The following is a 16,354-nucleotide window of genomic DNA, read 5'->3' on the forward strand; positions in this document are numbered from 1 at the left end:
ACCTGCTGATCCACCTTATAAAAAAGTGGGGCAGTCGTGCCAAAAGTGTAAACGTCCTTGTCGACATTAGCTATTTCCAAACAACATGCATCAGAGTGCGAGTTGTAACTGGGAAAAGAAGGCTTTTGTATTACTGGGATTCAAACATTTCTGACAAACACACTGTGATTTATGCAACTTCTGACAACTGAGGCAATGTTCTAAATGACTGAATGTCAGCGTCAAAGCAGACATTTGGACAGAGGCAGAATATGTTAGATTTCTTCTATTGCTGCCTTAAAAGTTAATTCCATCTGTTCAACTGGATCATTCAGGCATTTCCAAAACACCACCTTCGTCTAGAGCTGGGGCTTATCTTCCTCTCTGTATGCCTAGAGTACAATGATGATACTGTATTGTTAGTATGCATCATTTTGTCCAAAGGTTATGCCATAAGAGTGGTGAATTATTGGGACGGTGGTTTGGCACAGCCAATCTGGGTCAGCTGGACAGTTCTATGAATAAGGACAGTTTGCTATGAAGAGTGTAGAACTGTTCAGTCCGACTCTCAGCTGTGTGGTACATTCAGCAAAAGATAGCTATGACCAGTAGAATCATATATTACACATTTGTACAGCTGAAAGGGTTGGTAGACAGTTGGAATGACAGATAATAAATGACATGATGGTTGACTGGTACAGCTTTCTATATAAGTCAAAATGTGGCTTGGTCGGTCAAGCCATATGCCTTCACATTTGGCAAGAATGTTCTCATGCACAGTATGGGATATTGTACATTTATACCTCACAGGCAGAGATAAGTAGGATTCAACATCCCCCAATGAGACTCATTAGTGATTTGGATGTGGGCTGTAAACTGCACTTGATGTGGAGAAGAAACTGACAGTGCTCTCTTTTCGCAGTTCTTGTTTCTCAAGAACGTTAGACCGTGTATTCTCATCCATATTGCACACTTTACAGGTGCATGTTTAAGAGTATGTGGTACACAACTGAATGTTTTGTGGATATCCTCCACAACTTTGAATCATCTGCATTCAGTGCACTTTGCTGACATCTCTGTAATGAAGAAGAGAACAAACGAACAAGTACATATAACAAATATCATCAAATCTTAAATAAATGTCAACTGCATTATAAAAATGAGTTATACCTGGAATAAATGCCTAAACACAGTGCCTGGGAAAGTCCACAGGTGAAAATATATGTTGCAGTTCTAAGTAAACTGTATACATGTCATATTCCCAGACAGTGTTGCAGGTGGGGGGACTCCAAGTCACACTGTGCAAAGGAGTTCAGAAATTTAATATTGCTGGGCTTTGCTCATTTTGTAGATGGCTCATATTTTCCTAAATCAAACATGCATTTTAACATTATACCTTAAAAAAGTGAACCAATTTGTACACTATTCTAACAAATGAAATAATCATTTTTCACATTTTATATATAAAGTAAAATAGGACTTTCAAGAAAATGCTGATCACAAACTTACCAATAATCTTTAATAATGATGAATTAAATGTTCAAGATAATGATGTGCAGTAACTTTTTTCAACATTTATCTCTAGTATTGTACCTAACTCAAATAAAAATGATTGTTCCACAAAGTTTATTTTACCTATGCAAATTAGCCTAATGGGCTCTTCCACAGTAGTGTTTAAAGGACTTAAAAAAGCATCATCCTAGCTATTCTTAGCCAGCTATGTAATATGTTAAATGGTGGTTGCTTATCTCTGACCACCTTTCCATTTAAGTGACTCCAAGATAAGCGGCAATGAAAAATGCTACGAAGATAGTTTACAAGGACTCACAGCAGGACTGTTTACTCTTTATACAGATTACATGCTTCTGACATGTATAGTAGTAGTCACAAAGTGTCTGGGTCTTCTCCTCCCCTCAAGATTATTGAAAATCATGTTTTTAATCACAAATTTGTCAGGGTGGTTAATGAGTCAAAAACCATGTTTCTGTATGACACATTATGTTATGGCATGTATGCAACTGTGACAAAAATTAACAGTATGATAATGTTAAAAAAAAAAAAATTCAGACAATTTTTGTAACTATGCTGTATGCACCATATAAAACAACATTTTGACTTAAAATAAAGGTGAATGATGAACTTTATATACAAGATTATGTTGCTGTTGTTGTAGGGTTTAATGCCATTTTTCAGCATATGATAGGCTATAAGTACAAGATTAAATGGATTCTATGGAGGTCATCTTTGCAGCATGACAGTGAAAGTGAAAACTGGTTACATCCAGATATTATGGAAGCCACAAAGCAGGTAGGAAGGGGGAGTTAAATGCAAGAGTTGCTTCCATTTATCTATACACCTTATCAACAGCAAGACGTTTTTTGGTTTCATTTTTAGCTGAGAAAGTTATCAGTGTAATGTGATCAGGTAATGTATTTGACAGAAAAACATTGTGGCACATCATGTCATATATTCAGGTAGTAACTGCAGTGGGTTTTTAAAACTGTATTGAATTTCTGGGGGAGGTGAGAGAAAGTGATGCAGGATGAGACAGTTTGTGAAACTAGCTGCATTCAACAAAGACTGAATTAATACCACATAAATCATTTTTATTACTGTATTTCTTTCTTCATTTCATAAAACAACAAAAATTATGGATAATTTAAATCTTTACCTGTTTATTTATAAGAGGTTAAAGGATCCAGTAACAATTATGCATGTATATATTGAAATGTTCATTTTTTATGAAAAGATTAAGTTTCTAACAAGTAAAATTAGTTTAGCATAAAAACAAGTTATATGGTTTTTTAGTCTACTTCTATTGAACTGAATAGTTAATCAGACTTGAGAACAGTGACAAACCACACTGACTTAACAGAACTGTATTTAACAAATCTACACTTGTGACCTCATGTTCTTTTTACCATGAGCTGATAGCTTGTGACCCTTAAAATACTATGTAAATATAAACTAGAAGGCAAATATGACTGAAAAAGTCTTGTAAGTCTAGATTGTATATAAAGTTCAAAATAATCCTATTTTATGATTTGAAGATTGCTATATAGCTATTACAGTGAAAATTACAATCACCTGTCAGTTCTGCTAAGACTCCATGTACTGAGACTCCTCTGATGTAGGTCCAGCCATGTGCACGGTAGGCTGTAATGACAGCATCCTCTTTGGTAATTGCTGCCTCCATTCCAGTGCATACGGCTTCCTGCAGGACATATATATATATATATATATATATATATATATATATATATATATATATATATATATATATATATATATAAATTCAACTATTGGCTTCTACCTACGTGCAAAGTGAAATCTGTTCATAATCTGGAATAATGTGCACAAAGAGGACCAACAAGACTGAGATAATTTAAAAACAGTAGAAATTTGATGGTCAACAAATTTATATTTGCAAACGAAAGAGTATAAAAAAATATTTCAGTTTAATTTTGACATCCACGTTATTAATCAATTTAAAGGGCTGAGTCACTACAAAGTATTATGTCAATGTGTTTTAACTTACATATAAAAAGTAATAGCAGCTAGAGCAATTAACAATACCCATTCTTATTATGAATTGCACTTCCAAACCATATATGCTTTCCAATACCCCTTCCCTTGACTTACAACAAATAAAAGAAGGCATAACCAAGAACTGTGAAATATTAAATATCTTTCAAATATCTTACAACTATAATAGCATTATACATAAAGTCTGGTCAAATATTTCAATGGACTGGTTAAATATATCAATGGATTTAGACCATGGTCCACAACCTATGATCTCTTCTCAGGAACCACAATGGCATGAACACAAAATATCAAGTTGTATGCATTTCTGCATATGGCTAAGGATGAGACAGAATACAAGTTTCAAAATCAATGAAAATCAAGGTAATCCTGGTTGCCACATTATCTCATTAATCAAAAGTGAAGTTTTGTGTGTATGCCTTTTGTCTGAGTACCAATATAACCCCAAATGCATGTTCAAATCTTTGATGGACATGAAGTGATTATGACTGAATGAGGGAAAACTAGAAATAATGAAAATATTTTCTACTAGCTATGTGTTTTGCCTTGATCCCTTTCTCAAGTTCAATAACTCAAGTGAGTGGAATGCGTGACTGACAAAAAGTGTGTCAAAAAAGTTGGACTTGATAACAATCACATATAATACCCTAATTACGTTTTATCTGAGAGCAAAGATGTATAATTACATTCACCCTTAACTTACATAATGCAACTTTCATCACCTGTTGGATTATTTAGTGAGGACACAGGAATAGGGTTCAAGAAGAAGAAAAAAATATGCTGTTTGCTAAACAAAATGGAGATTATATTAATGCCTTAAAATGGGATACACAAATCAGTATAAAACAAAACAAATTCAAAGATCTGCTGTTCCTCACGTTTGTTAATGTAGTGGAATGTAGTTTTGTGGCCAAAAGGGGAATGTGACGGTGGTGATAAAGTTAACGAATTATGGTACATTTGTAAAGAAAGTCATTAATGATGGAACAGAACACTTACAACCAAATACAGATGAGACCTTGTCAATATAAGTGGGTCAGACAACCAAGGGCTATAACTCTGTTACAGAACACAAAACACTGACAAATAATATTGAGGTCTTGTCAAAAGAAGTTGGGTTGACAATCCATTGCTGTAACACTGGTATATGAAGAATGCTGATAAATGAACTTTGACAGCAATGGAAATGGCAAATTCACTTTGAATACCAAACTTTGTTGAAATCAAATAAAACTACCCGAGTTATTGTGCAGTTATGAAATGGGAATCAGCAACTTCAATAATGATATGGAATTCAGTGCCTGAAATAAACCTTTACCGAACTAGCAGCATTCTGAAAGCTGTAATATTTTCAACTAGCAAAAGTTGGGCTATATTCAATGACACCAAGCATATTTTGTACTTTAAAACAAAAATTGAAAAACATCAGTAGCAAGAAAAGTCTTCATTTTTTTTAAAGCTAGCAATATTGGAAATCAACAAGCAAAATGCTAACCTGATAGCAATTTTAAGCCCTGAAAATTCTAACAATTCATACAAGGTTTTATCAAAATCAAAATCCTATCGTAAGAAAAAGCGTGGAAGTTCAAGTTTGTGGAACCAATGATCAGGTTAATACTCCAATTAAATGATGGTGCAGAAAGCTGATAATCAAACTTGGATCAAATCCAGTCAGAAAAAGGTGATCTTGTACTGAAATTATGTGGGTTGGTCTGCCAATAAGGGGTTCATACATGTTTTTTTCTGCTATTAATGTGTGCCAAATCTGGAGGGAATCAATGACCCTCAAGTTCATAGGCTGAGGATTCCAACACACTAAAAGGATTTGACATGTCGATACAGGAAAAAACAGGTATTATTGCACAGCTCAAAGAAATTTCTTTTTAGACACAGGCCTTGGGCTGGTGACTCAAATAAACTCACAAGCCCTGACTGAAATTCCACAAGCCTGGACAGTTCATATCTGTTAACTCTAAAACCGGGAGAAAAACCTCCCGATTTTGGAGGTATTTCCACACATACCTCCCAATCTCATAATATCTCCTGATTTTTCACAGAGAACTCCTGATTATTATAGTATATCAATTTTCATTTCTCAAAAGAAAACAAAAAAGCAACCGGTACATAGATATAGTGTATCAGGGATGGTCCTGGCTTTTAAAAAGCTGTCGCCAAAAAAATTGCCAACCTCAATATTTTGTCACCAATTTTCAAAAAGTGTCGCCAGAACAAGTAGTGTACATTTTTTCAAGTGTTAATTTAGTCTATTAATGTAACAGGCAATGAAAATTACAAAAGATGGGTTAGTTAATACTCTAATTACAACAAGCATTAACAAAATGTTACAAAGTGTTACATGAAGATCCGTCGCGATTTTAGGGCTGCCCACTTGTTGAACGCAGTTTCAAAGTCTAATTTTTCACATCTGTACATGCTGATTCTCATCAAATTCTCGAGAGATGAGATGCAGAGTTTATTTCTGATGTCAGTTTTTATGAGGTTCATCTTACTGAATCCACATTCACAGTCTACAGTGCTGACAGGTGACACCAGTAGTCTCTCAGCAGCCCCCCCCCCCTTATGGCTAACTTCACAAAGCTTGTAGTGAATTGCTTCCTAAATCCCAAGAATGATCACTGAATGCTGTATAAATTTTCTCGACAAACAAAATAGGATCTCCATTCCCACGAATGAAACTTACATGAGTCAACACCTGGCAATATTGGACCGTATATATAAGCATAAATTCACACCCAGTTTAGGGATTCTTTCACTCCTGTATTTTGAGAAATAAATAATTATTATTAATTATGCAAAACTGTTTTCTTTTTTGCTATTTTTTGTTGCGGAGTTTAAGTCTCTGCAGCCGTAACACGGGATTGATGGCAAAAGGAAAAGATCAATGAGTAAAATGCTGCACTGGCGACAGATATAATTGTGATTGAGATTTTTTCCATTTGCTTTGTATTTATACGCAGTAGTCGGTACTTCAAAGGTTATCAGTTTTCTATGAAGGTTCAACAAAACTATTGTATTGGTATATGTAAAAAAAAAAAAAAATAACAGAAGGATTAGCCATTCAATTAATTGTATCTGTTCTATTCGCGTCTTCAGAAGTCGGTCAGTTGTAGGTATAGTGCGGTAGCATGATTGACTGTATCACAGCATACAGTACTCAGCCCAGATGTCAGCATAAGCAGATTATGATGTAACAATGCACTGTAAAGATGGGGTTGTCAATAAGAACAAAGGATCATTTGTGTAACAGATTGATTCCAATGCATTGCTTAGTCAAGTTTGTGGCTTCCTTTCGTTCTGGCTTTAAATTTATTCAGTCCAAATCCATGATTGTATGTACAAATTAAATAACCAAAAAGTCTGACGCCAAAAAAATCGCCAGATGGGATATTTTTGTCGCCAATAAGGAAAAAAAATCGCAATTTGCGACATTGGCGAAGCCCAGGACGATCCCTGGTGTATGCAGTCCACATATGCCATATTCTATTTTATCACTTGTGAATATGGCTATGATGAAACAATTAATATCACACTACAAAGTTTTTTCTCCAGTATATAGAATGTTAAGATTAAACACTATTCACCTAAAGAAAAACAATTGTCACCAATTAGTTTCAATCCCATGAACGATCATTGTGAATACTGAGTAATTTTCTCTGCAAACAAATTGCATCTCCATTTCTGCCAAAGAAACTCAGCCAGTAAACATTCATTCCTGTACTGTATATGTAAACTTTAATTACCATGATTAAATTAAAGAGAATAAAACAAAATATACCACACAGTATATGCGCCCCAAAATAACTAATTTAGAGTAAATATTTTATTTAGTAAACGCTATTATGTGCCTTACGAGTTAAAACTAAGGAAATAAGGTGGGATATAAAATGTGAGAAAATAGTTGTCACATATACGGTAACATGTGACTGCAGATTTGAACTGTTAAAATGAAGTCCTAGGAATCATAAGTTACACTAAAATATGGCACTGTTTATTTGCCAGTCAAATGCTAGTGCTTATATAAACACACTGTAGCACACGTTTTCTTTGAAAGTATGTCTGAAGGAAAGTCCTTTTCACAAGATAAATGCAATGATAAGGATTAGTTATTAATTAGTCACACTGGCCTTATGCTTGTGTACTTCAGTTTAACCTTTAGATATTATGCAGTTAAGCCACAGCTGACCAGGATATGAAAATGGGGGCTTGTCCTGGGGGAAAAAAAGACGTCTCACAGGGAGAAATGGTATGTCCCATACGCGCTTGCACACTGAGGCAAGGGGTGTGGGCAATAGTTGCCTCTCCCAATTTCACCTTTAAACATGCTTTGGCCTACATCCATATAATTTCATGACTGACCACTATGCATGAAGCATAAAAACCTCTCTATTTTCTGTCCCAATCTCACTATTTGTTATTCTCCCAACTTGGCTTTTGAAAAGTTGACAGGTATGCTGGGCTACAATTTCCACAAGCCCAAAATTTCTCATTTTTATACAATGTCACACAATGATGCAATAGGTACAATTCGAATATAAATTTAATAAACATGAATTACACTTTAACACTATTCCGACAACTGAAATGATCACACGATTCATTCTATATATGCAGTAAAATCTGACTTTAAAGAAACATTGCCACCGTTTACAAACTTATAATATGTAATAACTTTTGTTCTTTTACATGCATCTATCATTTCTTCGATTTACTTTAATGGGTTGTTCCACTTCCTGATCATACCTATGCAAATTAGCACAATGGGTTCACCCTCATCTCACTAGCTATTGTTAATGTAAAACTTGGATTTTTTACTGGACCTTTATTCATTTAATTGCCACTATTTAAACTGCCCAAGTGAAAGTTTTATATCAGTTCCAGTCATTACAGATTACCAGTTATATATGCTACATGTAACAGGCATAGAATGAAAGTTTGTTTTTTTTTTGGGGGGGGGGAGGGTAATTACTTTTTTAATTATAAAGATTACTGAAAATTGTGTGGTCTCAAAACATGACTGTGTCAAGGGTTTGGAAGTACAAAATTGTATTTTTAGCAAAGCTTCCATCTGATTAAAATCAGATCTCAATTTCACTTGGGGCAGTGGTAATCTGATTTCGACTGCACCGTGGTATGCCATGTATGTCAACATCTTGAAAGTGCTTTTACTTGTTTCATCAGTGTGATCAAGGATTCAGCAGGCAAGCTATTTTTTTTTGGGACAAACGCAACAGGCACCTCATTTGGAATACAAGACGGGCCTGAATTAAAAGTAGAGGGCCCCGGACTTTGAGCTATTGGATATTTTTAGCTCTGTATTGCTATTCTTATATGACCCTCCCTCAACAACCCCGAAAAAAGCACAATTGCTAGGTGCAGTGGCTTTATATATGTTCTGAGGTGTGAGGATGAGTACCACATATAGTCGCTTTTACAATGAGTAAAAGTGCAAACAACGAAGATCCTAATCTGCTGTAGCATAATGTGCCTGCACATCTGGGTCTATGTTATTTGTTCTTCTGATTACTCCGAACAAACTGCACATATAAATATCTTCTAGTGCAATATGTGATGACAGATCTGTGTCTGCACAGTTTGCAGTTTGACTCGCGTCACAAGCAAGTATTTATGGTATCTTGCAAGAGATCCAACTTTTAAGAGCCAGTGTAGAATAATCCTTTTCTCAAATTACTTAACTCATTTGGCCCTAGAGGTTTATGTCATTTCCGCCTGCAATGTACATAGGGAAGACATTTGGGGGGCTGTTTCTGAGTACACTGTAATACATCGGCTTTCAACAGATTTGATTTTCCATGAGACTAATGCCTAGTTGTATTAGAAACATCATTTTCCTTTGGTTATTTTGCTTGCACATGAGCTGAAGGGTAAAAGTTGGAGTTCTTGTTTTTTTTGCTTAATGGACCCATCATTTTCATATGAAGACCGCTCTTTATTCCAAATGCCCACCTTATCCAAGTTTTTGCAAAGGATCACCTGTCTGTGTGCAGTTCAGACAGGTCTGCCTTAGATTTGAGGCCAAAAGGTCTAAAATCCGGACACAAAATCGCATTCCGACCACGAGCAAATTTTGGGTGAAGAAAAAAAACCAGGTCCAAAAATGAGTTTTTTCCCTCTGTATTTTGTAGTGCAACTAGAACTTCCAGATCATTTGGTATCATTTTAGAGCTATATCTGTCTGCTTTTTTGTAATACCGCCCAGGCTGGTGCATCTTAAATGACCTTAACGCTGCAGAGCTCGGAAATAGGGTACAGCCTCATCACGACTACATATGGGATTGGGGCTGAATCGGTTAATAATCATTCAATAATATAGGTCATTTCTGTGGGAAAAAGCAATTCCAGATTTTTTAGGAGGTAAATTATGAAATTACACAGAATATGAACTGTTCTGATGACACACAATAAGACTACATAACAGTTACTATGGAGCAGGCATGAGACCATGTCTTGTTCCCCTACTCTGAAAATTTCTCTCTTCTCTGCAAATGGAGAAACGAACAGAAATGTATGTTTGCAGTCCAAAAACAAAATGTGAATTCAACACACACTTTGCAAAAGCAAGAGTCCTTGTTAAGCCTGGAAAAAGGGACCAGTATAACAACACACCAGGGCATCACTGGCAAGATAAATCCAATACTAATGCATCGATACAGCCTTTGAATCTGTGAAACAAAGTTTCAGATGTAAGACAATATTCTATTTTTTTTTGGAAATGTGTCATAAAGTACTCTCACACAATTTTTATGCAGCAGTCATCATTTTAAGAATATATGTTGAGTGGAATTAAAGATATAATAAAAAAAATTAAAAAAAAGGACAAGCAATACTTTTATTACTTTAATTTTGTCTTTTAATGTACCAAAATAGTACAGTCCATATGGGGGCCCCGAGTGGCTGAGTGGTCTAAAGCGCTCGCCGTTCCGGATCACTCCATCTCACCTCTGGCTGCGTGGGTTCGAGTCAATGCTCGGCTAACATGGGTACGTGGGAAAGCCTGCCAGTAGCTTCTCGTGGGTCGGTGGTTCTTCCCTGGATTTGCCAGGGTTCTTCCTCCACCAGTTATACTGGCTGCCATGTATAGCCTATCTTGTGCTGAAAAATGGCGTTAAACCCTAGAACAACAACAACAGTCCATATGCAAGCAGGTGTAAGTGTTATGTTACAAATAAGCTTAATTTACAGTACTTGCCAAAAGTGTCATGCTGAATTATGAAGATTTTCAGTAAAGAAGAAAATATGGGAAATTTCATTTTCATTACCTGTCCTGAGTAGAGGTGGCAAAACCCCCGAATGGCTTTGGCCTTGTACAAGTTGCCAGCCACGGTCTCCATCCTGCGTATAACTTGCATCTGACGGTAATACTGGAGACCTTCATCTCGTGTCATGGTGACCTCTGTGGAGGGTCCATTTTCCAGCAAGTGCAGTTTATATGGCTATGATGGAAATTAATATCAATTTAGATAATTGTCACAAAAAAATATTTCAGTTGCTTCCAAAATTATGACGAAGCTAGTTCTGATTGTGATTTGAAAACTTCAGGTGACAGTTCACCTGATGTAGTGGTCTTTGAAGTCTCGTTTTCACATTGCACGAGTCTGACTTTGAGCAATTTCATGTAATACCTGACGAAAATTTTCATATTACTTAACATAAACAGTATCATACATTTGATTATATTTAATGCATGCTGGCATTTAGGCTTTAAACTCACTCCATAAACACAAGTGAGATGTAGATTTATTTTCAAGTATATATAGTATATATATATACTGATAATCAAATAAAATTTGGACAGCTGGGACTTTCCAGCTTTCCTATATAATTAATTCCAAATTCATAAATTTTAACTGTATCCAAAGTGCAAGGAATCCAGGAGATACCAGAATTCTGGGTCTGGGATACATACTCCACACTGCAGCTAAAATGGTTGTATGACTAAACTTTCTGAATTGGTAAGTGACAATGGTCAACTGTTTTTCCTCTGATGTCCATCCGAATCATGATGTAGCATCTAAATGATACACTCAGCATTGCCTAATTACAAGTATATACCACCTTTTACACAGCTTAATTCAATACATAATCCCATTATGGTTGTGAGACTGCTGTTTACTACAAGAAGTTCCAATTTTTACATCTGAATTGTTTGTGATTAGTCCAATACAAAATACATGTACAAATAACCCCTGTAAATGGTACAGAGCTAGAAAAATGTGAATATGGAAAAGCAACCATGTTAACCTTGTAAACTTTGACATTTTAGGAGATGATCTATTGCATTTATCAGTTTGCAAACAATATTGACCCAAATCTGGTTTCATATAATTATACTTGAGATTATTTGCAGAATGAACATTGTATGTATAACCTTATCTTTTGGCACAAATATGTATACAATGTTCAAAATTTGACAATATGCACATGAAAATAGAGTAGATCTGCACCAGTTACTGCATGGAACTGGTTAATGCATGATTATTACTGACTCCTGCATCTATGCAGTATTTATTTTAACTAGTACAGCAAAACTGTAACACTACTAGTAACAAGGCTCTCAACAGAGTTTCAGGATCAGGAGACCTAGACTTTTCACTCATAGAGCTCAGAAGTCCCCAGCCTATTTCGGAGAGTCCCTGGCATATATGTTCACATTAAAAAGAAAACATTTTTCACTTTCAAAATAATTTTTTATCATACTGCACTCCATCCATCTGCAAACTGGTTTTTCAAATCAGGTTCTCTACCTTTTACAGTTCTTTGACTAAACAAACGTATGTATGGTATTCAGGTCATGGATGTCTTCAAGTACAGGATGCTCCTCTATTATTCTCATTAATTTATTCACAGTTTTCCACAGAATTGTGTTACATTGCAGTCATCAATTTTCACACCAATTTTGAGGATTTTCACAACAGCATACAGGAATGTCTGTCTTTTCATATAGCTTGGTAACATGCAACAACAATTAAATGATCTGGGTTCAATTCCATGATGGCCGATATCTGCAAGTTAGTATTTCTATTTCAAGTTAAATGAATTTACCTTCCAGCTGCCTTACACCACTAAAAAATCACTTTTAATATACCATCTGACTCATGTTTTTAACCATGAAAACTGCCACCTAGGCCTCTAAATTCAAATGTTCTTAAGTTCTCCCAACATATTTTTCTGCAGCCTTCACCACTGACAACATGCATTCAGAGTTTGATTTTTTTTACTTTCTCACCTGTTCTCACACTTTTGTTTATTTTTTGCATTTTATTAGCATTAGTGTAATTTTCATCACAAGTCCCTCCCCCCACAAAAAAACCCAGATTTTGCAGACTCATTTTTATAGGTCAAAATAGTTTTTGCACCCTGTAGTGCCCTGATACTGTAGCACTGATACTGTAATGTCAAAATTACACTTATTGCAATATTAGTTATCATTATTACTACATATGATGACTGAATAATATTGTCCTATTCAAACTCAGTGAAACCTTTAAGAATTACATTCATGAATTATACACGTCATCATCATTTCATCGCTGTTAAAACAATGAAGGGCATCATTTATTTGCCAGGTGCTTCCATACGCACTTAATATAACAAGTTTATTTGAAATCATCCCATCAGAGAAGGATTAACTGTTAATTAGTCACCATGGCTTCATGCCTGTTTATTTAATATCCATTCTTTTCCACAGATGGGTCATGGCTGACCAAAATTATGAAAAGGGAAGCATCATAGTGGTTGTGGTGGGGAAAATGAGAAGCATCTTGGGGATGCATTACACAGAAACATTGCGTCTGAGAATTTCATACATATTTGAAAGCTCTGTTGTAAGAACAATTTTTTATCTGCAGCTCACAAAATTTTCTGTACAGAAATAACAATAAGCATTGATCATGCAGTTGATAGCATCAGACACACAGGAAACCAATGCAGCATCTGACAAGAGGATAAATGCGAACCATCCAGGGTCTTTAAGTGATAATAAGAGATGGCAGAGTCAGAAACTTCCTGTTGATCATGCATGTCACCCACCTGTGTTTTGAAAGTTGCCTCTGTGGCATAGTTGTTTGCTTGATAAATACTGCCAAATAGCTGAAATGAAAAACAAGATATACAATTTATAAATCTGGTCCCACCAAAGGGTAGTAGAAAATTCCACCTTATAGGAGTACACTGGAAATGGAAAGCAGCCCATAAATGATGCAAGACAATGATGAAGTAAATAATACACACGACTATAATTCCTCCATTATCAGCCCACACATGATAATAAACTCCCCATTTCTCAAAGAAAGCCTATTCCAGTGATAAATCAATTCCTTACTTTTAAATTATTTTTACAAGATTAGATCTCTTCAACTTACATTGGCTAAGTACTGTATTTACCGTATTTTTTTGGACTGCAACAAATAATTACTTTTTTGTCGTCCGAATACATATTAAATTCTTTAATTAGGTGTCCGAAAACATACAGGTGAAGATAGATTTACCCCACCCCCCATCCGTAATGAAGTTACCGTTAGCTCGCATGACGATGGTGCTGCCATGAAGAAAACAAGAATTTGGTCTAACACCACAAAAAGGATAATGAATGCAAAACAGGCACTACTTGTCTATTTTTCCTATCTGATACATGTCCATCCACCAGAAAACACAGCCATACATGTATTAGAGCCACAATTGTGTGCGTATTTTCCAAAAGAACTGCCATATTAGTAATCTTGCAATCCACAGTTTACCCCTCTGTTAATCAGTGATCATTAAAATCTATATTTAATATAATTTACAAATGCATGCAAGCTTTATTTCTGTGTAATTAAGATATCAATAACTAGATCTAAACCTTGGTATATAATGCCTCAGGGATAAGGGGATTGTTTTGTTGCACAATGCCAATGAATTTTACTAATCCATACCGACTCTTTGATGTATTGTTTAACGATATAAAGCAGGGTCATGGTTTTTAATCAAAGCCATAACTGTCACACCTGTTTGAAGTGGTTTCATGTGCAACAATGTCTACACTGACAACCAATCATATTTTTGTTAGCCAAATCAAGCTATTAAAATATAAAGTATAAATAAAATACCCACCACTATCAAAAGTTTGTATACTGGATAGCTGTCATTGTGAAACATAATAATGTTGTAATATTGTAATAATTTTGATGGATAAGTTTATCTTACGTTATGCAACAAGCAAGGAGGCACTGCCTAGTTCATGGAGGGACTTTCCCTTGCCGAAATAGTCTCCAAAGAGGCCAGTAGGCCATCAACAGAAGCGACCTCGAATTAATGATTCTGAGGATGCATCACAAAAAACAACTGCCTATGAAGAAAGCTGCCCTTGATGACGAGTCTGATTATCTTGAACATGAGAGTGCTCCACCCAGTTCTGTACGTGGTCACTATAAACATTATACATTAAAGCAAAAGTAGGATATCATTAACAATGCAAAACTTCTGGGAATAAGACCCACTGCTGAAAAATTCAAGATTCCGAAATCAACAGTGAGTACCTGAATGAAAATTTACTTTTCTGCAGATCTGAAATTGAATGGACATTTGTCTAAGTGTGGACAACCCATTTCATATGGACAAGCTATGAATGATAAGATAGCTCAATGGGTGCTCACTCTGCATGACTTACAAATTCCAGCCAGTGTTGATGGAATATGTATATATGCCAAAGAGTTTGTCTCAACAGAATTTCTGGAGAGCAATTTCCATGCCAGTCATTCTTGGGGAAAGAGTTCCATGAAAAGACATGGGTTTGTGCTCAGAAGCAGGACCTCTCTTGCCCATCATTTACCCAAGGATTTGGAAGAAAAGATAGCTTCGTTCCACAAGTTTGTGATGGATAGATGTGAGGAGGACGAGTTTGACAATAAGTTTATTATCAACATGGACGAGACACCAATGTACTTTGATCTTGTGCCAGGGAAAAAGGTGGCAAAGAAGGAATGAAAAGCGTTTTATGGAACAGAATTCCTAATGCTGAATTGAGTTAATGATAAGTAGGAACATACTTTTGCATCTACCACTGTTCTCTGATTAATGAAGGAATGTATTGTACAGCCGCAAATGCCATTATTTCTCAGTGAAATAGAGCTCATTGCACAGACGGGTATTAACAAGAGCGAAAATGTGTCCCCCCCCCCATGCAAAATTCGTGAAATTCGTACGTTTTGGAGTCCGTAATTTCAGTTTGGTGCAACTAAGAAAAATCAATGATGGCATGATGAATAGAAAAATATCTCAGGTGTAAAACAACCCATATATCATGGTCGTGTGCCTTCAAAGAAGGATACAGCAGAAGGAAATCAAGCGTGGAACTAAAATTTTGGAAACTACTTACCTCGTCTCTTTTATAATGATAGACAGTGTCCTATGTCAGGACGGGTCATAAGGGTAATCTGTGGTAATTTTGTCACTCAGCATGATTTTATTCCTTCAGAATATTTCTTTTTCCAACATCAAGCTCGCATCGAGCACCTGTGGTTGGCACTATCATAATAATTTTACGTAGCGAGAACTGGACCTCTGGCGCTGCCTAAATTAAGATTTTAATCTAAATTTTTCATAATTAAAATACCACATTTCTAAAACTAATACATGAGTAAGCAACAAACAAAGCATACGGATTTTGGAAATATTAAAACCCTCTGTCGAACTGCTGGCAACATCTTTTTTTTCTTCTTCTTTTTGGCCAAATACCCTTGAACTTAGCAATGAGTACCGGTCCTACGTAAGGTCAAGCTTCGGGGGCCCCTTATATTAATAGAATCGCTTA

The 16,354-nt window shown here is 35.7% G+C and overlaps 1 protein-coding gene across 1 annotated transcript in view; it reads right to left on the reverse strand.

The window, feature by feature from the left end:
• Positions 1 to 16,354, reverse strand: part of LOC149786194 (pyruvate dehydrogenase E1 component subunit alpha, mitochondrial-like) — a 46,705-nt gene extending 30,351 nt beyond the window's left edge. The window contains exons 1-4 of the mRNA XM_089976551.1: positions 16,203 to 16,354; positions 13,594 to 13,653; positions 10,824 to 10,997; positions 3,067 to 3,193 (exon numbers count right to left, since the gene is read on the reverse strand). Of these exons, the coding sequence (XP_089832677.1) occupies positions 3,067 to 3,193; positions 10,824 to 10,997; positions 13,594 to 13,653; positions 16,203 to 16,247 (406 nt within the window). The 5' untranslated portion in view covers positions 16,248 to 16,354. The remainder of the gene's footprint in view (positions 1 to 3,066; positions 3,194 to 10,823; positions 10,998 to 13,593; positions 13,654 to 16,202) is intronic.

This window comes from Sinohyriopsis cumingii, chromosome 12 (assembly GCF_028554795.1).
Source record: "Sinohyriopsis cumingii isolate HCF-2022 chromosome 12, ASM2855479v2, whole genome shotgun sequence".
In the NCBI taxonomy this organism is placed as follows: domain Eukaryota; kingdom Metazoa; phylum Mollusca; class Bivalvia; order Unionida; family Unionidae; genus Sinohyriopsis; species Sinohyriopsis cumingii.